This window comes from Podarcis muralis, chromosome 1, assembly GCF_964188315.1.
Source record: "Podarcis muralis chromosome 1, rPodMur119.hap1.1, whole genome shotgun sequence".
NCBI classification, from domain to species: domain Eukaryota; kingdom Metazoa; phylum Chordata; class Lepidosauria; order Squamata; family Lacertidae; genus Podarcis; species Podarcis muralis.
Genome location: NC_135655.1, coordinates 115,563,564 through 115,589,259, shown reverse-complemented (window position 1 = coordinate 115,589,259; position 25,696 = coordinate 115,563,564). Strand labels below are relative to the sequence as shown.

At 38.4% G+C, this 25,696-nt stretch overlaps 1 protein-coding gene across 6 annotated transcripts in view; it reads right to left on the bottom strand.

Annotated features, from left to right (window-relative positions):
• Positions 1 to 25,696, bottom strand: part of OLA1 (Obg like ATPase 1) — a 93,694-nt gene that overhangs the window by 24,592 nt on the left and 43,406 nt on the right. For all 6 annotated transcript variants that reach the window (XM_028749400.2, XM_028749404.2, XM_028749412.2 and 3 more), the window contains 3 exons: positions 25,139 to 25,314; positions 15,307 to 15,387; positions 14,938 to 15,035 (listed from right to left, as the gene is read on the bottom strand). In XM_028749400.2, the coding sequence (XP_028605233.2) occupies positions 14,938 to 15,035; positions 15,307 to 15,387; positions 25,139 to 25,314 (355 nt within the window). The remainder of the gene's footprint in view (positions 1 to 14,937; positions 15,036 to 15,306; positions 15,388 to 25,138; positions 25,315 to 25,696) is intronic.

Genomic DNA, 25,696 nt, shown 5'->3' with positions numbered 1-25,696 from the left:
TGTTTTATTATGTCTTTCCATAAAGTATTATGTGTTATAAGGGACTGATAATTATGTTGTTCTAATTATGTATATAATAAAACTATACCACATTGTGTTGAATGCATCTACTCACATGCTCTTTACTCTAAATTAATGTTGAGCTGACCAGGGTCTAAATTTGTTGGAAACAAGCCTCAAGCACGTGAGGCGATACAGACTTCCAAAATATTTCTACATTAAGCCTGGCTGCTGTAAATAAAATTCTTAGTAGCTCCAATGTAGATACAATGATGAATCCTTCTTCATCAAATATTGAAAGGGGTGCTATTCCAGGATTCTGAGCAATTTGGTGAATTGTAGTAAGACTAACTTCCTAAAATATCTTCTTCCAAAATGTCTCAACAAGTGGATGATGCCACCCCCATGTGAATATATGTACCTAATCCGCCACATTCCCTCTAGCATGTGGGAGAGCTGGAAGAAGATATTTGGCTAAGGGTGATCAGGTGCAATCTATATACAGTCTTTAAGGATTGCTCATCCACCCCGGTAGGAATAGATTTAAAAAGAATGGAAGATGTGCGGAATGTATGTTGGTGCCCAAGTTGTTTTCCACTGGTGTCTCAGTTGAGTCTAAGTCACCTATTCATTTTTGAAATAAAAGTATATATAACAGAAGTCAAGTCTTTCATCTGTATAGCTGAATCACAAAACTTTATCAATTATTTTGCTTGTTTTAAGCCTCTCTGAGTTACTTTTTGTTTAAAACGTGAATATGTTTAATAAATAATAACTATTTATGCTTAAGTAAACAGAATCAATAATCACTACTATTATAAATATCAGGAAGAAGTTTCTGACAGTAAGAGCTGTTCAACAGTGGAACAGACTCCCTTGGGAGGTTGTGGACTCTCCTTCCTTGGAGGTTTTGAAACAGAGGTTGGGTGGTCATCTGCCATGGATGCTTTAGTTGAGATTCCTGCCTCGCAGGGGGTTGGACTAGATGACCCCCAGGATCCCTTCCAACCCTACACATCTATAACAGCATATTATTCTACTGACAGGAGCAAAGATGTGCATCTGCTCTTACTTCCATTCACCACAAGGGTAGGAAAACTGTGCCGCTCCAGACCTTGCTGGACTACAATTCTCATCAACCTTCATGCTGACTGAGTCTGATGGGTGTTGGGAGTCCAACAAAGTCTGAAAGTTCACAAGTTTCCCGCGCCTACAATAGAACATTAAAGTAAGATTGTGACAATTGTGGCAATCACACAGGGTCCCCGGACGTTTCACCGTCTGTTGATCCCTGGGCCACCACTTTATTTCTCGCTGCCACCACCCAGGCCCTACCTGGTACAATACTGAGTCCAGTCAGGGTTAAACTGGAACATAAACTTCTGTTTATTTATTGCAGGTTAACAAGCGTGTGGTTTCATAAACGGTATCAGTCAATTACAATCATGGGGTGCCTATCCAGGCCTATAACTTCCGCTACCTGTTCTCACTCACTAAACCACCTCTCAGATATTTACTTGCCTTCCTAGCCCCTAACTGTTCCTGACTCAGCTTATTTCGCTACACTAACTCAGTGTTTCCCAACCTTGGGCCTCCAGCTGTTTTTGGACTACAACTCCCATCATCCCTAGCTAGCAAGACCAGTGGTCAGGGATGATGGGAATTGTAGTTCAAAAACAGCTGGAGGCCCAAGGTTGGGAAACACTGCACTAACTCAACCTACCCACAAACTCTATCCTAATTCACTCCCACTCCAACTAACCACCCAACTCCCAACGAACTCCTCCCTTCGTCCCTCCCAGAGCTGGTTTTATAGTCCCTCTGACTCCACCCCCTGGGTTCTGATTGGGTAACCAGTTTAACTATTTCACCTCCAGCACTTTCATATGTTAACGTCACAACAATATAAATACTTTTAAAGATATTATGTATACTTCCTCATGATGCAAATGCAGCTGCTAACAAGAACTGAGGTGAACATCGTCCTTTAGAGTAGGGGTAGCATCGTATGTTTTTGGACTACAACTCCCATAAACCTCAGCCAGCATGCCCAATGGGCAAAAATAAGAATCCATAATATGTGGAGGGCATCATGTTGACCACTCCTGATTTAGACTAAAGACCCCCTTTCTTGCAACTAGCAGTTTAACACATTTAGCATTGTGTTTAGCATTGTGATCAGTCAAATGCAGAATAGAAAAACAGTTGTCTGCCCATAAACAATTCCTTTCAAATACCATTCATTGTAAAACTTCAGAAAACTTCTCTCCAACATACAAAAAATGCTTCTTAGCACAAATACTTCAATATTATAACAAAGGAATGCCAGAACTACATTAGATTCTATAGAAAATGAAGGTGCTATTTCAATATTAATACTCCTTTACTTGTTTCTACTCCTTGAAATCTTTTCAAAAAAGAAAAGCTTATTGGCATTGTCAGAACTATTATGTCTGATACTATGCACTAGAACATCAACTAAAAGTGCATCAACCTCACAAAAATTTTGAGCTCATCTAAAAAGAGTCCCTGCTGAATGTCCTAATGCATCTTATTGTGAGTCTTCAACAAATAAAACTTCATGTATGAGCTCATGATGTGCTTTGCTGCTGGAAAGTCACAAACTCTGTGGGAAGCTTTTTATCTTCTCAGCAGTCAGTTTTCCGAGAACATCAGTGCAGCTACTGTAGTTACCTGTAGATTACTTGTATTTTCTCACATCTGTGTCCAGCAATCTAAACCATGATGATAAAGGGTCATTAGGTTTTGAGTGAGGAAGGGGATGGACTAGACAATTTGCTCTGATAAGCTCCTTGTTGTGAGCTCCAGTTTAGAATGTGAAATGCTAGGTATGTACACTATAAACTGGAACAAAAATAGAGCTATCTCTGAACGCCAATTAAAATGGTGCTGCTTAATCATTTTTAAATCACTAGAACACATGGTGTATTTTTCATTTTGCAATTAAAATACTAACGATAAAATAATTCTGCGACTGGAAAAGGGCATCAGTGGTCTATTAGCTACAAAAGAATTCAGCTACAATTACTAAGATAACTGCTGTTTGGAGCACAGCAAAGCAATTTCCCACAGTGGGACTTACAGTTCAATTTACCAGTTGGGCAAATATTTTGTGCTCTGTAGTGGTCTAGAGAGTTAACAGTTACAGCTAACATTTGAGCAGTGTTATACTTGGAGAAAAGTTTCTTCAAGCCAAATAGGTTATTTACATCCCAATCCCTGGCACTTTACTTACAATAAAACTCATTCATATCAATCAATATTATTTCTAGGGAAATATGTTTAAATTGCAGATACGCTAATTCAAATTTTATGTTTTATAAGTTTTGCAGCTGCCAAAGTCAATACTGTATCTATGGGAGGGGAAACTGAGAAATGTAATATTTGAACTTGTCCTTTGTTTACCTGGAAAAAATCACTTTGCCAGAAACTATATAAAATTGAACATGGAGTTTTTATTTATTAACTTAAAATACTTCTAATCTGCTTTTTCGGGCAATGCCCATCCAAAGCATCTTAGAATAATAAAAATATGGTGCAAGTAAATTCTGATCCAGAGTGTACTATATTTCTTCAGGTCACGGTAAGAGCACTGATATAATGCAACAAAAATGACTTGGTAGTCATAGGAAACATAGTATTTTAGAACTAAATTATTGAAAACACACCATAAAAAGAAAAACCTGGAACATTTACATGTAATCTAGAAAGCTGGTAAATACGAAAGATTGTTAGAATATACATTAGAGCTGCAATATAATGCCTCAAGTCAACAATGCTGTTTTGCATTCTTGTACAAAACTTGTAACTTTATGGATTTCCTTCTTCTACAGAACAAACTACCCAGAGACCCAAGTTATTTTACTAATTCCTTCTTTAAAGGTGACATTCACTTAAGTCAGTAGATAAATATTAGATCAATCTGATGGTGGAAATGCAGGACACCAGCAAGGTTTGTTCAGAACAGTCATATTTCTAAGTAAAGGTAGAATCCACTATAGAGAGTGGTGGGCTTTCAAATGCCAATGGGCACCATTAAGGACCATTGCTTCTTTTCTGGGAACTGTTACAATATTTGATCTGGCCATTCATTCTTAAGTACATAAATGCCAGGCCTTGTTTAGTCTATTGTGTTTATAATCACGTTACACCAATGAAAGGTATCTATACTATGTATTTTAGTTTGTCAGAAAAGAATGGTAATTGCTCTACTAAAGCAAAATGCACCCCCCCCCAAAAAAAACCCCTAACACCATTCTAGAGAGGTTCTGCTATCATTTTATAAAGCATTCCAATCTTGGCTGCTTTTGCTCTATAAGATTCAACTAGTAGCCTGTACATTGACTTACATATTAGATGGGCTGCATTAAAGTATTCTATTTTCTTCATAGGCTTTCATGGTTTCCATCTAATGCATTTCCAGGTCTTTTACTACTATTTCTTTGCCTTGCTCCATTAAAGCAACTATCCAGCAGCTAACAGATTAAATTAAGATAAACCAATGTTAATAGTCAACAATATTTGAAAATAAAAATCCATGAAAATATTCAAACACTAAGCCATGGTAAACTGGAGGCATTTAGAAGACCTGAATGTGTCAAGAAGTTTGACAATTATGACTGGAGCCAGGAAACTGTAGCACCGCAGAATTTCTTATGAATTTCTCCAGTTACTTTTTATAAATGCTGTCTTAGATGACAGCTTAATGTGTACCACATGCAATATTTATTCTTCTTTAGTGTCAGACTGTCTAGCCATCCAAGGGAATACAAAGAATGTCACTTATTAGGATAAAAGCACAGGGAAGGTAATCAAGGACATATGTAACATCAGCCAATCATGTCTTATTTCAACATCCTATTCCATTCATAACAGTTCAACAATTATTTGCTTACTAATAACTTGCTTTCAGCCTGTTTGTGTTCCCCATAATGGTGGTTTGCATTTATTTTTGCTCTTTAGAATTGGACACTTGCTGTGCCATGCATGTTTGTCAAAACTTTGTATCTTCTGTCAGAAATAGCTTAGCATATCAAATCATTTTGATCTGCTGCAAACCATGAATAGAACAATCCAGTTACCCACAATGTCAGCAGGGCAATGAAATAGCTGGATATTAAAACTCCTCAAAATGTATATAATGCACTGCCATTAAAGAAAAAACACACACTTTAAAAACAAGGAAGACTTTCATATATAACATATTGATACCCTAGAATATGGCAGACTTCTTGCCAGAAGAAATGTTTAAGAAGGCCTCACACTGACATATGGCAATTATTTTTTAGGGGCAGCTAGATACATACCACCCCTTGCAATCTGAATGATTTATTATATTTTTATTTAACCAAACAGAACACACAGGGAGGGATGTACCTGCTGATACATTTATACCTACTCAATCTGTTAGACAGGCATGCGCTGTGGAAAATCAGTAATTCCCAAAGTCAAATAAGAAAGGCTGATAGAGGGAGCCAAAGACAAACATTTATCATACTGAAAGGTTTTTTAATGTTTTTTTTTTTAAAATTAAGACCCCCAAATTATAGGTGAGCCAACACTGCATTAACACCTGAATTTCATATTAACTGCTAGTACCACTGAATAGTTTTGATTTTTGTTCACAAGACAAATGCTATTCAGTCATTTGCAGTAGGTTCAAAATGTACAATCTGCTTATAAAGTTTCTATGAGAGGCATATAGTAATCTAGAGACTGAAAAATCTATGTATTTAATGCCCCTATTGGTTATGTTATCATGTGTGGTTCAAAGAAAGTTATTATTTTTATTTATTAGCACTATGTTGCTGCTGCTGTTAAACTGCTAGCTTTTCAAAAAAATTCAGAGTAGGTAACAAAAAGTAACAAAGGAAATAACACAAAATGAAAAATCCAGCTAAATTCAAGTGCAAAACCCTATGCACATTTAATTCTAGGTGCTGAATGGCAGTTCAGCAAACAGATCCTTATATTCAAGGGAAAACATAAGAAAAGACTGCTGGATCAGGCCAAAGATCCATCTAGTCCAACATTCTGAGTGGGATTAATCTACAGAGTCCCATCAGCAGAAGCCCTGCACAAGGACTTTGGCTTGCACAATAGTGATCTTGCCAAAGTTATTCATGTCCTGGTAAGCTTGTGAAACATCTGCAGCGAGGTGATTTACCCTGTGATTGTCAATCTAAACTGATTGGGGAGTTGTATTTTCTGTTGCATAAGGCTGGCACTTCTCCTGAAGGACTCTGGAACAGCCTTGAGGGAAGCCAAGGGTGGCAAGTAGCCAGTGGCCAGTGAAGTCTTGGTCTGGCAGGAGCTACTTTCCCCCCTCGGCTTCCCTGCTCTCGATCACCTTAGACAGCTCAATTAGCACATTGGAAGCACATGTTTCACGATTGCTGAAATGCAGGCTGCTGAGTGCTAGCCAGTCAGTAATGATGCACTTGCAGCAAGTGGTTCCCACTAGAGAACCACTTAAGAGGCGGATGCTACTGGAGGTGCTTCTGGACCAACCATTGCTCCAGGTGGCAAGGGGGGGGGGGGGAATGACCAGGGCTTCTTTTTCCTAAGTTCAGGCTGTGATTCCAGTTGCAGCCACTCCTGGCCATTATGACAGAAGTCCTGGTAACTATGAGGCTCGTTTACTGTAAGAAAGAGAAAGACCCTGAAGACTGTTTGAAAACTTCAATTAGTTCAAATAGCTACATCTAAAGAGTAAGCCAGTGGGAATGTCTAAAACTGATACTGAGATTAATTTCTGGGCACAATTTAGCGAGCTGTCGTTTAGCAGCAAATGAGCATGGTCTAGATTGCCTTACTCCATGTATTATTCCAACGGGGCCAACATAACCACTTCCACCCTTATTACTTTTAAAATGAAATGTAAATATTTTGGTTCTCTAGAAAGAAGCCCAAGCCTACAATACAGCCGCCTACCCTTTGGCAGGAAGAAGTAAAATTTGTGTTCTCTTAGCTGCAGTGGTTGACAGTCTGTTTCTAGACTGAAGATGATTGATCGTGAAAATAATATAAGCTTGGAACAAAAAAGTATGCACCCAGATATGAATGCATTGTAGGCGAAGTCTTTTCAAAGGCCCACAGAATAAAAAGTTACAGAAGTTTCTTGCAGTGCAGTAGTTTTTAGAGTCACTATTACTAGAGGAAAGCAGGAAAAACATAGTTACTTGGTAACATTGATGACATTTATGGCTGCTATAGGTACACATATTATGTTGCACAAGCAGTGATGTAGTTAATTGATTTGGGAGTCACAGCGGATGAGACACTAAATGCCAGAGATGGTTCAAAATTTGTCAACTTAACTATTTTGCTGGTCTACGTTTTTCCACAGCAACAGTAGGGCTCATCTTATGCTCTTATCTACCTTACCATCTACCCTCAAAAACTGTTTACTCAGAAGTAAGTAACAATGAATTAAAACAAGACTTGATCCCATGTAAGTGTGCGTAGGACTGCAGATTCCAGTGCAGGTGGCTTGACATACTTATTTGATTTAGTATATTCAACATCCTATGGTTTTTGTACCAAAGTAGTTTTAGAAAATGACAAAATATACATCAAAATCAGATTATATAAAACAAGATCAGCATCTAAATAAAACAACAATCAGCAATAGCCTTTTTTTCTAAAGAGTTCAGTTTGCCAAGCAGCGATCAAGCAGATCTCTATTGGAAAAACATTCTGAAGCGTATTGACAGCCAATGTAGCATAGTGGTTAGACTTTCAGACTAGAACTGGGGAGATCCAAATTCTAATACACACTCAGTCCTAAAGCTCATTATTTCTCCATTATAGCAAGGGGTATTGTGAGGATAAAGTGGAATACTATGAATACTGCTTTGATCTCCTCGGAAGATAGGTAGGATACAAATGAACTAAATATATTCAATTAAAATGCAGCACCAAAACTGAAAAGGTCCCAACTCTTCTGCCTACCACACAATCTACAAAGGAAACACCCTCGGGTGTGGATCTGAGCGCACAGGATGGTACATACAGGACAAAGCAGTCTTTCGGATATCTTGGCCCCAAACGGGTTGGGGCTTTAAAAGCACCAGCACCTTGAATTGGGCTTGGGTACAAACTGAAATAAACTGGGATAAAATCAGAATTATATGCCCTTGCTAAAAGTCTGGCTGCTGTATTTTGGGCCAGTTGTTTCCAAGCACTCTCCAAAAGCAGCCTCGTGTAGAGCATATTGGTGTAATTCAATATGGATGTTACTGTATTATAGCTTGAATAATTGTGACCAGGTCATTTTTTTAAATGATATGGTCACGGCGGCATATCAGTTAAAGAGCATTCCTGGCCACCCTTGCCAGGTGATCACAGAAGAGCAGCCATACACCTGTGTGGATTGAAGTCTTACTTCATTCAACTCTATCCAGACCACTACCAAAAGCGGTAACACAGATGCTGACTGGATGGCACAGAGAAGCAGTATTTCAGCAGCACCTTCTGAGGCTTCCCCCTCTAGGAAGGACTGTAGACATTAAAGTACAGTATTCTCAGTTCTATCCTGGCAAGGTGCCCCAGAAGGATATTCACAGCTGGTTATATAAAAAGCCACTGAGAGGTTCAAAATAATAAACAGGGCCACACTCCCCCTACTCATCTCCAGGTCAACCCATGAGGACCAAGGCAATTTCAGTTTTAAGCCAGACTGAAATAGATCCAATTAATCATTTTTTCCCCATGAAAATCTGGGAAGGCCTATGAGACCATGGATAATTCTTCTTCTGGTTCTTCTGCTTCTGAGGTTGATGTCTTCCAGTCTTTAGCATTTGCCATTGCTATCTTTTGAGGCAATGCAGACTGAGTTGTTTTGATGGCCACACTGATTTTTTATATTTCTTGGTTCTAGGCTGAGCTTAAAAGTCTTCAGGGACTTCTTGGTACACGCTATGGCTAATGGCCTCTACTCTGATTTGCTTTGGGGTGAACTGCCCTCACCCCAAACCAAAGTGCTTTTTCCTGCCTTTCCGTGGGCCTGCCTTTAGCCACAACACTCAGTCAAATTTTGCCATATGGGATAAATGCTGGGTATTTTCACACTTATTAACCTTTAGTTCATTAACAACTGATGTAACGCAAAGTCCAGTTGTCTGAACGGGCTACTTAGCTCCAATCTTAGGCATAGTTTTTTAAACAGTGCCCTCTGTGCACCATAAGAAGAAATGTTAGAGAAATATATGAGGTACAATTAGTAAGGATGTTGAGGGGAAAGTGTGCCCCGAGGACTATAATCATTTCATGTTCATTCACTTACTGAAAGTCTAAAACATGAAAGAAAGAAGGTAAAATAACAGCTAACTGGTCCTGAAGTGAAAAATCTTGGATAACTTTGGAAGCTTCTCATTTTTGGAGGGATATTCTCTACCTCTCCATGGTGAAGCTGAAGAAATGTTATTTGGTTAGACTGTGCACATGCTGTTCAAATAACCTGGATTCCAGTATGGATTATTTCCAGTATCTTCTACCGTGAAGGCTGATGAAGGAATTCTTCCTTCAATATTCTTTTTACATCCTTACATTTCTATCAGCTGTACTGGTTTGTCTGTGCCATTACCTCCGAGTTCAACTTCTCCCCTTTAAGGCGACAAGGCCATGGACTTTATGGAAGAACCAGATGGTAAAAGAGAACTGCTCACAGAGCCGGGCACAATGGCCCAATGGCCCCCAAATACACTGGAAGATCCAGCACAGGAGGTGGCCATTTTGTCAATACCTTTCTGGCTTTGGGTCACTGCACTGCTGCCCATCCAGCTCAGAGAACTCCAGTCCAGAAGCTCCAACAGAATTATCATGTCTCCCACACTTTAGGAGTCTATGGCTGCTGGAACAGGAAAAGTCCCTTTAACCAGAAGCTCCTTCTACTAGGGGTGGAGCTAGCCACCCAAACCACCCAAATTGAGCTGCCTTATTTAAGTCCATGCAGGGTTATGTATTGCTGAAGCAATGTTCTAAACTTGCTTCAGTTTGAATCCCACACTAAGCTGTCTGTCCCAAATGCCTTGCCTCCTCTTGTCTACTACACCCACCTGGAGCAGATGAGTCTGATTTTACTGGTTGTATGTGCTTCAATATGTTTTTATTATTACTTTTTTGGAGACATAGTGTATGACCACACAAGGCTCAACAAGGAGCGTTCCATCATTTCCATCATTATGACAGGTGCATGGCAAGAAATGCATGTCTCATGCATTAGTATCGAGCCCCTGATGCATATTATCTTCCTTCCTTGATGCAAATTTCTTCATCTCCAAGCCTTCCATTTCTAGTAATGGCATGGTGAATACATGCATCATGTACTCACCAGGAAACGCTGGCCTGTGAGTGCTCCAACAGGAGAACAGCCTTTACCAAAGGTGTCGCGAACTTTGAAGAAGCAGAAACTCAGGGCAAAAACTGAAACGAGCTAAGAGGAAGGCACGCTTGGCAAACCCTCACTGTGATCAACTCCCGCCCGGAAACCTATGTCCTTACTGTGGAAGGACGTGGGGATCCAGAATCAGCCTCCACAGTCACTTACAGGCTCACTGTTAAGACCGTGTTCATGGAAGACAAACATGCATCACAAGCGGACAAGGACATTGAATGTTTAAAGCCCTAAACAACTTAGGCTACAAATATCTGAAAGACTGTCTCCTTGCCTACAGACCTTCTCAGAAGTTATGGCTAGCCAAGGGACCCTCTTGGTAGATCCACCACCCTTAGAAACTTGGGGAGCAGCACCTCAGGAGAGGGAATTCTCTGTTGCAGCCTCCCTACAGGTCTGCATCTGGCACCTTAATTGCACTGCTTTCATAGGGTTTCCATATGTCCAGGAATTCCCAGATGTGTCCTCTTTTGGGGGGGGGGGCTACATGCCCATCTAGGGGGAGTTTTACATTTTAAAGCAAATGTCCTGGATTTTTTGTTTTTAAAATTTTGATTGTGTGGCTCTGGTTCAGGCTTTAGCAACCTAGGCTCTGATTCAGGCACTGGCTCTGGCATGGGAGGCCCGGGTTCTGGTTCAGGCTTGGGCAATGGCTCGACAACTTTTTGTGTCTGGATTTTTACCTCTTGAAATATGGCAATCCTAGCTTTCATCATATGCTGGCAATGCAGCTCTTTACCCTCATTTTTGTAACCCTATATATGACCCAATCTATTCTTCTTGTATGTTTAATATTGTTGTAAACCGACCTGGGACCTTGTGGTGAATAGTGAGGAAGAAAAAGTAACAACAATAACTCTACAGTGTTCAGCAACACTACAACAGCATAGGAAGTAGTTTCATGGATTTTTGTTTTCATCCTTATACCATGAAACTGGTATTGTTTTCATCATTTTAGAATTAAAAATATAACTAAAGATAACCACAAATTTATCCTGTTGATTGGTACACAACAAATATTCCTGAAATGCCAGGGTCATCATGTGTGTTGGGATTTCCAAGAGTTAAGAGCCTAAAGCCCAGACTAAAAAGCACTCACCTCCCCAAATATTCTTTCAAACCATTGTTGCTTGATTTGGATGCGCAAACTTATTAACTTACTTAACTTTCTGAGGTTCAAAAATAATATTAAAGTAGAACACAAAATTATCTTTCCATCTGCAAATGTTAGCTCAAATAAATGCAAGCATTAACAGAGAAGATGTGTTTCCAAAATCTGCATTGGGATGTGTACATAACATACAATTCACTTTATTGTTCTAAAGGGAGAATGTGTCAACATACTGAACACATGGGTGACATATGTACTCTTGTATAAGATGATCAGTCAGCTTGCACTGCAATGGCCCCCTGGTATACAAAGCTACAATAAATTTAATCCCCAATTGATTCCACAAGAATGTTTGTGCCCCATCCAGTTTCATAGCTCAGGTTTTACAAGGCAGCATTTCACTAGCAGAAATCACACTTTATTTCCAATATATAGTATAGAAATAGTACTAGATAAAGAGTTACATTTCTACAATCTCTAAAGAAAGCTTAAATTACTGTGAAGGCTTTTGATTATTTAACTATTTGTTTAAAGAATAGTAAGTTGTATTTTAAAATGCTGAAGTAGATTCCTATATACATCATGATTAGTGTCATCTGATCATAATAAAAGTGCAACTAACACAGCTGCCATGTCAGCTTCACCTCAGGAACAAGGTCTTAATCATAAATCAACTGAATGACTAATTTAACATTGTTAATGCCAGTAAGTAGTTCCTTGGAGTCATTCCAGTTTTTATACCTTTCAAAAGGTCAATACGCTACCTTCTCTAGTACACAAAAGTCCTATCATTCACACTGTTTTCTCCCCTAAGATTGAAAAATGACATGTTATTTAAATGTTAGTGTGTTTTACTAGCAATTAAAAATGTTCATTTGTTGAAAAAAGGTGATATACAGGAAACAAAAAATGATCACTTTAGCTTTCCATATTCTCCTTCTGCCACAACCTTAAAACAACTCTTTGATGTTGATGTAAATACTACTCCATTGTTAAAAAAAGAGAAAAAAACCCTATGAAAATATTTACTGCTGCATCCTTCCTGAATTAACATTAACCTCCTTACAGCATTACCACAAATTAAATCAAGAAATATGTCGTGCTAGCTGAGCAACTAATCCAACTGTAGTTCAGATTAAGAACATGAACCAAAAAGCAAATTAAAATACATCTGCCAATAAAATATATTCTAATTGTTTGCATCTGCTTACACTGCCAAAAACAATGAAGGGCTCATCATTACAGAATTCATAATAAAAAAAAATTATTCTGCACTTTAATGCAAAATATATATACAACATAAAAAGAGTGGATTTAAAGATCAGCAACTCTGCCAGAAGGAAGGAAAAACTGGTCATCATTCCGACTTCAGTAGATGCCATTCCATATCAGACGATGTTTCCCACTCATAAATACATGACAAATACTTCCTCAATCATTTTTTACGAGCAGGGATGCACAGGGGGTTGTCAATGGCTAGCCTGAGGGAAAATAGGAACAGCAGGCGGCAGAAACTGTACTGAAAATGGCTATGTGGTAAATTTTCTTCTGGAACATCACTCAGCTATCCCAGGCTTTGATCTTTCAGCTACAATTACACTAACATCCGTAAAACCAGGATATTTTTTTTTAAACCAAACCTCAACCATCAGTTCTGCATGAACACAGTAAGATTTTTTTACTATGATTTCACAATATAAATAAAATAGTTATAAATTTAAAAATTGTAATATATATGCTAAGTTTTCCATTCCATCATCACAACTTGGTCTCACCAAAAAAGGCGGGGTATTTGTGGTTCTGGAGACGGCTAAATCACAGACTGGCGTCTCCTAACAGACTGTCTACCATTAAGGTCTGAGAAAAGGTATTTACTATACAATTAAAGGCAGTGAGCTCTACCTGTGATCACCCTAATGTAGGTGTGATGATCCATTTAGTGTAGGGAAACTAACCTGCCCATTTTCAAATAAATTCTGATGCTTATTATCTTTACTGTGGCACTTGAGAAACCTCTACAAGAGCCCTTAATAAAGAATGCTAAGATTTACTGCATTACATTTGTGTGAAACTTGAAAATGCCTTCCAGACCACAACACTGAAGGCACAGTTGCTTGATTGCACAAAGTTTCTTGAAGGCTAGATGCAGTTTCAAAAACAGTAACTCATTATGGGGAAAGATTCTGAACCAGAAGTTTTAAAATACCCTTAAAGTGACCATTTTTAAAGTTGCATTATGCTCCTTAGAAGAAATATAAATGCACAACAACACTAGGAGCAGGGCAGTTTTCAGCTGAAATTATTTTACAGAATTTATTCTAATAACTTATTGAAGTTAACCATCTGACATTAATTATTGCTTGGGCTTCCAGTCTATGAATGTTTATTTTTCAGTTTAAAGCCTTCTCACTCTTTGATATCATATGGAAATGAGAAATTTTAATGGAAAATTGAAACCATGTGCATCTAAGTACTTAATGAAGTACAGGGAGAGCGAAAGGGTATGTTTTAAGTGAATTCTGATACACTGGTCTGGATACTTTGGCAAAGCAATAAGCAAATCTTAAATGTGTTTCAGAGTGATATTTTTGTAATTTTGTATGCTATGAAAATGTGTAACAAAACTAAAAGAGTGATTTAATGTTTCCTTCCAATGCAACAGTTTAAGCGCCTCTTCCCTAAAACTACTGTTTTATCTCATCTGAAACTTTTACACAAAAAGCAAAGGCAGCATGATTTTCAATCTCTCCATTTCTAATGTATCCTCACACTCTGGGGTTGGATCTTCATCCCGGTCACTGCCTGTTTGACAGACATCTTATTCTTCAGCCATTATATATGCATTCATACTGACAACATTAATAAAAGTTTCTGAACAGCATATAGCAAACCATATGCATGACATCTGCTGCATTTTAAGAAGTGGCCCAGCAAGCAGAAAGTTGTAAACACCTTGAATTTACCCTGAACTATATGGGAATCATGATTCTATGCATATATATGGAGCACTCTGTCTCTTTTTATCATATTACCAACCATATTATGGCATCATTTTTACCCTTCAACATCCAATAAATAGAAGGCTGGCATGAAAAATGACTTCTTTCTAAAGTTAAATATTATAGACAACTTACAAGACTATTTATGGTTATTTTTCCTTCAATATTGCAAAATAAACTAAAAGGTAGGAGAGAAAATTGCTACTTTAGTTTTATAGATCTTCAAGGGAGTTTTTTTTTATTACTTTTACTGCATTCCAAAGACAAGGTAATAGGTACATTGCCAATATTAGCTTTAAGACATTTAGATTTACTCCAAGTACAAAAATCACGACTAACCATTATTTTGACAAAGGTGCCTTTCAGAAGCATCGTGAATTTTCTACAAAAGATAAAGGCAACAAACTCACCATTTGTTTTTCTTTCTAATATAGTCTTTTTCAGAGAGGTTAACCAAGTAGATCATTGGTTTTGAAGTTAAAAACAAGTGTTTGTTCAGCACCTCAATCTAAAAGTAAGAAAATAGAAGCTACATTAACACAGACAGCAAGAGATAGAGTGTTGTGAATTAGATTATAAATAAATAAATAAATCTGTTTAGCATCTTAAGTATAAAGTAAATTGTTAAAAAAGAATGCACATGATTTCCAAATGTTGGCATTAATTTACTGGAGGTAAATCAAAAGGTTTACACAAAGATCTGATATACTTTTGTGCTGTTGTTGGTTTTTTAAAGGAAAGACATTAGACAGTGGATGAGGTAATAGTCATAAGCCTACCTCTTTGTCATTCCAATCATGATAGAAACGGACAGGCTTTTTTTCTTCTATTACCCAGCTTTTGATTTTGCACATAATGTCCTGCACAGAATTAGGAAGAAACAAAAGACATTAAAGTAGAATATACTCAGTTATATGCCAGACTGTTATCAGTTATTTCTCATGAGGGAGTCGTTTTAGGTAACAAAATATTATGTGCCTTCTAACTGAAATTTCATATATAATGAATGAGAAAGGGACACAGGAGTCACGTTAGGGCTAGGAGCAGATGAACAGGAAATAAACCTTTTAGTGACTTCATTGAGAAATACGAATGATATTTTCTGCTCCCCAAGCTGGATGAAATATGGCATGTATAAATAAATCTGTTTCCTGAAACTGCGTATTGGTGTAGTAATTAAGCATCCCTTATAAGAAACCATATATGAGAGAAACATGCTGCTGTGACAAAGGAATAGGTGTAAAAAGTGATGTGTGTGGGTTTTTTTTTTAAAAAAAACCACTGACAGCCAAAGAAACTGAGCTGATTATTGATGATCTACCATTCAAGATATTAATTCAAATGGCCAAAGGCCTCAATATTCTACATTAATTTTTTTTGTCAACACCTTCTCCTTTCCTCCAAAAATGAAACCTGCCAAAGCTTCCATTACACAATGGCAAGAGCCTTGCACTAGTGACCTCCAACCAGCTGCATTCACTTTCAGAACATCTCTCCCTGCAGGAAATCTAAAGGCCTTTTAGTTAGCAAGCTAGTGTGCATTCAGAAGGAGTAACTGCAGGAAGAGCCCAATGTGCTTTGTTTCTCTGGCCTTTCTTCACAGAAAGATTAATCATCTGTGAAATGGAAACGGCAAACAGCAAGTGACACAAACTGAACCCTTCAAGCCTTTCCTCATCAGTTTTGTGGCTCTGAATCTGAAAGCTGCGTGTGGCAAGGTTTGCCTTACAGGCAGGTGTTAATAAAAGGCTCTTAGGTCTGAAAGGTCAAACCAAGCTCTTCTAGAAGTAGTGCGTTTTAGTGTCAATTTTTGCCAGAGATAAATTATGGTCATGCTTTAAATATTGCATTTCACGAAATTTACCACGGGTATGATATTCAATTAGATAATTTTAAACGGATTTCTAGACATCAGAATTTTCTCAAAAGCACATGTTTACCTTCTCAATAAATAGGTTAAACATTTACAAACACACAGCTTCAGTATTTAGTGTACTAATGTTTCCCATCTCGCAACTGCTTCAGGGGAAAAACAAGAGGAAAGCTCTTCTAAATCCTTAGATCTTGATTTGTAAGCCTCCAGGAACAGGGCTCCCCACAGATTTTAACAAGAAAGGGGCTAGCTGAAAACTTTTAATGAAATATAACACGTTCTGCCTAAGAATAATCACTTTTACTCTCCTATAACTGATTTTCACTCATAAATGTTTTAAAAGTGGCTAATGTAACACCATTTCCTACAAGGAGAAGATCAAAGTGCTATATTACAAATGCATTATGATTAAAAAAGCACTGTGCAGCCTTGCTATTAAATGTTCTTTAAACCCTAAAAGGCTTCCCATAGATCTCACTTGGCACTGCATATACAACCTTTGACAAGTAATGTAGACCATTTTTATTCATTGCCTAAAATTGTAGGCAATTATGTGCGTCACACTGGCCACCTGCAAGTTCTGAATGCCTGCTCCAGTTGTCATAGCTAAAAACTAATGTCGGAGGGGATTAATCTAGGGGGAGAGAGTCCTCTTTAATGGCTCCAGCAGGTGAAATGGCCCAGCTGGTTACTATGATGAGTGGCCAGAATAGCTTATGTAGAGACATGCAACAAGATTACACATTTTAAAAAAAAACAACATAGTAGAACTATCTTATCTTGGGGACCTATCTATGTTTTGTGCTCTATTCAATAAATAAATACTTCACTTAAGTTTAAAATATGCATTTCTAAAGCCAAACTTCTCTTCGTTATTAGAAGAATTCCTCAAGTAATCCTTCTTTACTAGTGGTGGAATTTTATGCAGTTTTACAATTTAGAACATAATGTTAGTTACAAATTTCATCTTTAAAAAGCCTTTAGTATTATAGTTTCCCCAAAACATTGATATATTCCATTTTGTAAAGTAGATGGTAAAATCTTTGGGACTGAACAGTTCAGGTTCTAGACTCTACATGATAATGACTAGAAAGCTGTCTTTTATATTTGGTTTATCCCTCAATTATCTCTGCACAAGCAAACAGCAGTTAAAGTGTCAATGTAGATTTTCCATTCCTGCCCCAATTGTTCAACTGACCGTCTTCACTGTTAATATGAAAAACAGCACACAATATATTACTCTAGTTTATATTTGGCAAACTACTCTACTCTACTCTAGTTCATATTTGGCAAACTAGCTCTACTCTACTCTACTCTAGTTCATATTTGGCAAACTAGCTCTAGTTTAAAGGTAATTCTAACAATATTTCAGATCAGTGAAAAAATGCCCTTTTACTCACAAAACTAAAAATAAAGAATATGCAGAGAGCCACTCTGTAGATGCTTTTCAACAGTCAAACTCAATTCCCCTGGAAATATGTCACAAACCTGAGCCTAAATATCTGCTAAAAACTGTTTGTAAGACTTCTCTGGGCTGGTTTTCAATGACCAGGGTGAAGCAGACATGAACATGGATATTTAAGTACACACACGACAATGTTTTATATTTCATTTTATAGTTTACGTACTGCATTTATGTGCTACTCAAATCAAGCTTTCCAATGAAAGTAACACTGAACATGAAATAAACAGAGAGAATTTTGAAGTCCTATCCTTAAGTGGTTAATATCCTTAAGTCCTATCCTTAAGTGGTACAGTCCCAAATCTAAATCTAAACAGATGTAATAAAGATGCATCTGAGATTTTTTTTAATTCACGAATCTCAGAAAATAAGGTTTAAAAGATAATCCTGAGCAATGTGAATTATAGTTGGTCTTCCTCTTGTTCCATCTGGTGGTTTTAAGAGTTTTCAAATATTTTGATTTATAGGAATAAGAGCACACAACTACCAAATTAAACCAAAATAATGGAAAGGTTGGGAAAGTTACCAGCAAACCTTACAACATGCTGTCTATGATCCAGCAAGTTATGTTGTGAGAGCTGCTGGGATTTCTCCTCTTCTTTCCATTCTAGCAGGCTCCCCCCCCCCCCATCCTCCACCACCCCCTCTCAAACAGAAAAGCCGTACTTCAAAACCTTTGGAGGAAAAAAACAATAAAGTCACCAGCATGTGCTCTGGAGACTTGCTGGACCATGGCCATTATGAATGATTATGGTATTCTACTGAAGTAAAGTACTGTGCGACATTCCTTCTGCTTTTGAGACCAGATAAATGACTCAAAGAAAGAAACAGAAATTGTATTTTTGAAGCAATGTTCAGGCTTTTGGAAATGTAAATAAAATAAGTATAATGTAATGTGAATAGTTTGAAGGTACAGAGGGAGCACTTCTGAACTATTATCCATATTTGAATAGTGGTTGAAAAGGGAACTTTGGAGTTAGTTTTTCATTCTCCTAAGTATATGGAAGGCAGTCTCTACCAACCTAGTTTTCAGGTGGTTAAACCTGTGTGTCTAACACTTCACATACCTGAATGGTTGTTTTTTTAAAAAAAATATAAATCTTGTTGGTATAGAGCTGAGTCTCAAGAAGGAGGTTTCCAACCCCTGCCTTTCCCTTCGCATGCCCCTTTTCTTATATGCCAGGGGAGGGTTTTGTAAGGAGAATGCCATTATATTAGCAGTTCAAAACACACCTCTTTGCAGGCCTTTGGTAGGGATTGAGTTAATATGCTGGTGACTATTCATTTTATCACTTATCCATATTTTGTGAACTGGTGTGTTGTATTTTGAATTTAATTACTTTACTGTTTTATTTATAACCTGCCTTGGGGTAATTTCATTCTTTTCAGCTGCTTTGGATGCCAAGCAGAAAGGTGGGATATAAATATTTCAAAACAAAACTGGGATAGCATCTTCTTCTGTTAGGAAGAGACAAACAAAATTTGATCTTATGAACAGGATGGTTTCTCTACTTGACCGGAACTGGCAGAGCAGGAAGCAAACTACTTGGCGTGGGAGTGCGGGGGAGGATCACAGAGACTGGAAAACCAAATATAACCATAACCAGATACCAAAACAGTAACATTTAAGAAGAGAAAAGAACCAAAGCAGTAAAAACAAGAAACTGTGTGTGGTGCCTATAAGTGTGGATCATGCAAAACACAAAATTATGGGGAGACCAGCAACCTTTGGTACACCTAGAAGAACAAAAAATATGCTAAGTAATAGCATATTACCTTCCACCATGTACAGAGGACTCCCTCTGTATCTGGAATATTTTTTTTATTAAACCCAGTATTCTCCCTCAAGTAAGTTTGTGCTTTATGCAAGGTCACAACTCTGGAAACAGAAGCCTCCATCCATGGGATGTCCACATATGTGAGGAGATGCTAACATTGCATATCTATAGAACTCCTCCAAGAGAAACCTGCCCTCAAATGCTATGTATCAATGTGTGTGCAGTAATACCAGCAGCTGATATCCACTGCTTCCCAAGCAGAAATGGTGGCCTCCTTAAGCCTTCATGACTCATGACGTTTTCTGGCCCACAACATGAAACCCTAGAAAATATATTTCATTTCTCCGGTGTCAGCTGTTCTCACAGGCTAGAAGGTAAGAGCACTTCTCACATCAGCCTGGATAGCTCAGTTGGTTAAGAGCATGGTGCTGATAATGCCAAGGTTGAAGGTTTGATCCCCGTATGGGACAGCTGCATATTCCTGCAGTGCAGGGGTTGGACTAGATGATCCTCAGGGTATCTTCCAACTCTATTATTCTATGATCAAGCTAATGCCATTGCCATGAGTGCAGAATTTTGGTAAATCAAATTTCCAAGATCTGTGAAAAACATGACTTTTAGCACATGCAAAGGCTAAGACCTGAGCAATACTTCATTTTGACGAAGATACACAATTCCTTATTGGCTGACAGTGCACCTACCTATGAGAACCTGCGAACTGCAATGTCAATTCAAAAGGAGAACAGATCAGAGTCTGATTACCCAATTCAGAGCCTACTCAGGAAGTCCATGGACAAATGAAGAATTCTTTAACACAACACACTGCCCATCTCAGGGAAGAGACCTGGGTGCTGAGCCTTTTCTGCAGACCTTCAGAACCTCCCTTAGCTCTGCCTTGTCAAGATGAAGACTTTCTTCTTACTTTGACTAGGACAGACAAAAGGCAACTCCCCAAGGACCTTACTGCCTGCCAAAAGAAAACTGGGCAAATGTGGCTGAAAGCCTCATGGTATTGGGGCACATCTGGTTCTGCTCTCCAAACTAAGGTACACTCCAGTCAACCTTGGTGAACAGCAAATTGTTAAATATGCAAAACTGCCACAGCTGAAACTTCAAAGCCCTTCTTGAGAACTGCCAAGATCCACTCAATGCAGGAGAGCCTGTGAAATCCTTCACCATCAAGCTAGCATGATTGCTTGGGGAGCAAGGCTATTATATGAGCTCCTGACTGTGGGATCCTAAATTGCTCCATAATGGCATCTGCAAAAGCAAAGTGCTTGTTAGCTAGTTTGGGTGTAATCTCTCTCCTGGATTTCAACATTCTAACAACTATTTTTAAGTTTGGCAAAGTGATGACAGTAGCTTTTGGGGAAACCAGAGGAAAACTAGATCTGTCTCCCAGGGGTCCTCCATTTGTAAAAGCTTATGGTAGCTAGGGCCTGTTGTGCTATACTGCAAATACAGGAGAATTCATTCACCAGTGACTTATTTCCAAAAATCCAAACAGTCTTAAAAAGAGAACAAGCAGCCAAAACAGATCAGAAACTTGAACAAAGCTTGTAAATCAACTCTGTCACCTAGAATTGAGACCTAGTTCAGAGCAAGGAGGCAGCATGCAGAAAGGCCTGTCACACAAACGAGAAATGTGGACATCTCACATGACATATTTAATAGCTTAACAGTAACATTTTAACACTACAATGAGAGGGTAAGATTTTTTAAATCATGAATGACAACCTAATCAAACAATAACATTGATAAGCAAGTTAAGGTACCCATTTCTAGTACATATATTCATGGAATAAAGGTGTGAGTTGGGAGCCAACAACAGCATTTCAGATAATTTTACATTTCTGGCTTTAGGGGGTGAGAGACATGGACTAAACTTCATTGCCTTTTTAAAAACAAATTCTAACTTACTGCCTTTGTTAACTAACAGTGTTTTCTATAAATACTTAATTATCCTAGTTAGCTTAACATTGCTTTAAACTAAAAGACAAATAACTTGATACTATGTTTTCACCCCCATCTTTAGACTTCGAAGTAATTATGTGCAGGAAGAAAGGTCTGTTCCTCCATGCTTAACAATGTGCATGTACTCGGGGGGGGGGGGGGGCAGCCAGACTACAGGAGCATCATGAAAAGAAAATCACATGCCACAGCAAAAATAATAATAAGAGAATTGAATGGCCAACTCTCTTTACTCTCTTTTTCAAAAAGAAGATGAACTGGCAACAATAGTGTAACCAAGCTTTCACATTCCAAACACACACCTTGAATGTTTTCCTGTTTACCCATGACTTTAAATATGTGTTTAAGGAAAGTATTGCCATTTCTGAACTTAAGATTTTGAAGCCACTGGCCTCATCCAACAGGTTCTTTATAACTCACCCAGTTTGGTATCATCTGCAGATCTGATGAGCATTCCCTCTCCTTCTCCATCCTATTCCACTTATAAGGATGTTAAACAATGGGCCCAGGACAAAACTGTGCTATCACATCTCTCCGGGGTGACAGGGAGTCATGATATTTGCTCGTACAGTCCATCAACCGGCCAAAAACAGCAGTAGCAGCATCTAGCCCATATTCTACCAGCTTGTCAAAAATTTATCATGGGGGCCTTTTCAAAGTCTTGCCGAAATCAAACTACACCCCCATAATTTCCTTAATCTACCAGGCTAGTAATTTTATAAAAAGGAAAATGTGTGCATATATGTGTGTTAGTATGCAGACATCAACAATTGTGTGCTATACTCTTGACAATTCCCTTGCACTTTTTCCCTATATGTCTGCGGGAACTTTCATCACCGCCCCACTTTCACTCACACTCCTGGTAGTACATGGAGTCATGCTGTCTAGCACCTCATTGCCGCTGCCCCCCTTTTGACAGGAATCATTTAAATACCTTCTGAAGAAGCTTGGGAGACTCCTGCAAAACACATACTGTACTTCCAAACCTTTGTCATGTACCTCTGCCAAAAGTCCAAATCCAACTTCTGCCAAATGTCCTTGCCCTTGAAAGTAAAGACCAGGCAGAAGGTATATCAGGGTCTACTGGTAGATGTCCAGGTGATTTTGCAGTTCATCGGCAAGAGTTTTGAATCCCAATTGTCTAACAGCAGCAACAACTAAAAGGCTTCCCAGACATGTGCTAAATTAGGCTGCTGGAACTTGCAAATGTTGAAGAGAATGGAGTTTTGTTCTGGAGTAATCAGGTGCTCATAGCGATCCTACCCTTAATTCTTAGAGTAGGGTAGAATTCAAAGTAGTACCAAGGAGATCATTCCATAAGTGCAAGCATTTCTGCCTTCCCAATGGAACAATCTTCCCTCTTCTATGGGCTATGCTGGGGGTTCTCCCCTCCCTCCAGTACAGATTTGGGAGATGGGACAGCAGCTGCAGAAGGGAGGAAGAGAACAGGGAAAGCCCCTTGCACCAGCAGGACTTCTTGAGCTGGCTTCCGCTAACAAATGAGTTGCCGTATTTTTTGCTCTGTAAGACTCACTTTTTCCCTCCTAAAAAGTAAGGGGAAATGTGTGTGCGTCTTATGGAGCGAATGCAGGCTGTGCAGCTATCCCAGAAGCCAGAACAGCAAGAGTGATCACTGCTTTCGCTGCGCAGCGACCCCTCTTGTTGTTCTGGCTTCTGAGATTCAGAATATTTTTTTTCTTGTTTTCCTCCTCCAAAAACTAGGTGCGTTTTATGGTCTGGTGCGTCTTATGGAGCGAAAAATACGGTGGTTGAATCTGGACCACAGTCTGCCCATGCTGGCATAAACCATGTTCTAAGAATTCAAACCTTTCCCAATGATACCAAATTCATAGCCAGTATTCTCTCTTCCTTAGACATAACCTTCAACAAGAAAAGTGACAAGAACACCACCCATGCCCCTATATTCTTCCTCTTCCTACCCAGAGCTAGGGGCTTGTAACCCTTTCAACTCTGTGCCTAGCAGGAGTATTTGTTCCCGCATGGATCCACAGGAAGGGATAACAGTCAGTAGACTGTAGACATTTTGAATGCACACACCTGGGAGACCACAAACATCCCACAACTTGTCAGGAGGACAAACTACTGTCTTGGTCCCTCTCAGTAGGGGGGTCACCAACTACCACCACAAATCTCCTCTTCGGAGCAGAAACAAGAGTCCTTCTATCTCCAGAGGTCTTCAAATCCTCCTTCACATTTTCCAAGTGGTCTGGAAACAATGTCCATGGGAAGGCCCTGGAATCAATTCACCGCTTCAAAGACACCATTGTCTTGTTCGTTTGTAGCATTTTACCATGTTCTGCCACCTGCATTGGTTTTCTTCTTCTTTTTAGAAACTACCCTGTCCCACTGTCCTTTCAGAAGCACTAAAATAATAGGGTTTTCTTGATTTTTAACTGTGGCGAGCAAAATTTTAAATACACAGAGAGGATATTATGTTATTTATAGCAATTTATTTGAATTTACATTGTGACTACATCTAGATTTCTAACATTGAACAGCCAGGCTGACAGTCTTACTTACCTGGATATATATGATCACTTATATTATTCCAATTAACAATGTGATTAATATAGGAATTCTGCATTAAGACACCCTTTCACCTTCATGGAAATCAATCTATAGCTCAATAGTGTTCATGTTACTATACCACTTTCAATACTTAAACTACAGTGAATACAACTTGCTGTTCTAAAATATTTAATGAGAAACTTATATGTGAAATCAGATGCAATACCCATATTAGATTGTATTATTGGAAATGTGAGCATGAAGATGTTCACACAAATGAATTTCTTCTTCCTACTGCACTCCCCAAAAATGTACTCTTAAAGCTTGGGGGAGCTTCTAAAATGTGTGGGAGGAGTATGAGAGCTGCACAAAATTTCAGTCGCCCCTCCTTCATTCCAGTGGGTCTCCTGAGCATCAGGAGTGGTGTTCTGGGAGGCAGAAGAAGGGGTGCTTGCAATTCTATTGATACAACCTATTGTGTACTCTGGAATTGGTATACAAATACATATCATACAAAGACCAAATTTTAGATACAGAAATAACTAAAGAAATATGAATAGAAGAGCAGAACAGAACATATGAGGAGTGTTTTTGCAAAATACAGTGTGGAAAGTATAGAGACCAGAACAATTATGATTTCTCCTAAAATACATTAAGTTGTAGAATCGAAAACTGAGGATGAAAACACTGATACAGCATTTCCAAGCAATTTAATTTCTTGGGGGGAAAATGTATAGGCATAGCAAATGGTCTTCACTACTGAACTGTTTTACGCAGTCACCATTTATATATGCAACTAGAATTGAGGTAACTAACACAATGCAACATGGTACGTACTAGATGGAATAATTTTGAAGTAGAAAGTTGAGGTGTCTTAAAACTGAGATTAGCACCTTTTCCCCAGTACAATAAAGTCTGCAGCTGATTTTACATCCCTGTGTAAAATCATTCCTACACTGGAAAAAAATCTTTTAAAAATTGAAGATATTCTTACTTACATATTCGGGTTTTAATTTCTTGTCACCTCCTCGTACAGCCACTTTTTCTAGTTTGTCTATAATGGGCATGATCATTTCCTCATCTTTTAGTCTAAGTTCTTCATGTATTATTTCAATGTCACGAACAGGTGCAACACTTCCTTCAATGTGTGTGATATCATCATCATCAAATGATCCTTTGAGGGGGAGCAAAATTCAGATGTTAAGCAGTATTCTGAGTGGAGGGGGGACGACGACGAAAGAAAGATACACAAAGTAGAAACAATCTACCAGTCATAGGCACCAGGGCAGAGCAAAACTTAATTGCAAGCATTTTAAGTGTTTTTCAAACAAGAAATCTATCAGTAATTTTCAGTATCGGGGTCACTGCATCTTACAATGTATTAGAGGTGGCCAAATAAAAGTATTTTTTATATAGCACTTAATAAATGAATGGTTCAAAATAATATAGGAACATTTTAAGTCACTCATTAGATACAGTAAACATTAGAATTGCTATGAAGTTTATGTCAAAGAATTCTGAAGTTCTACACAGTACTAATGGGTTTCCAAGGGAAA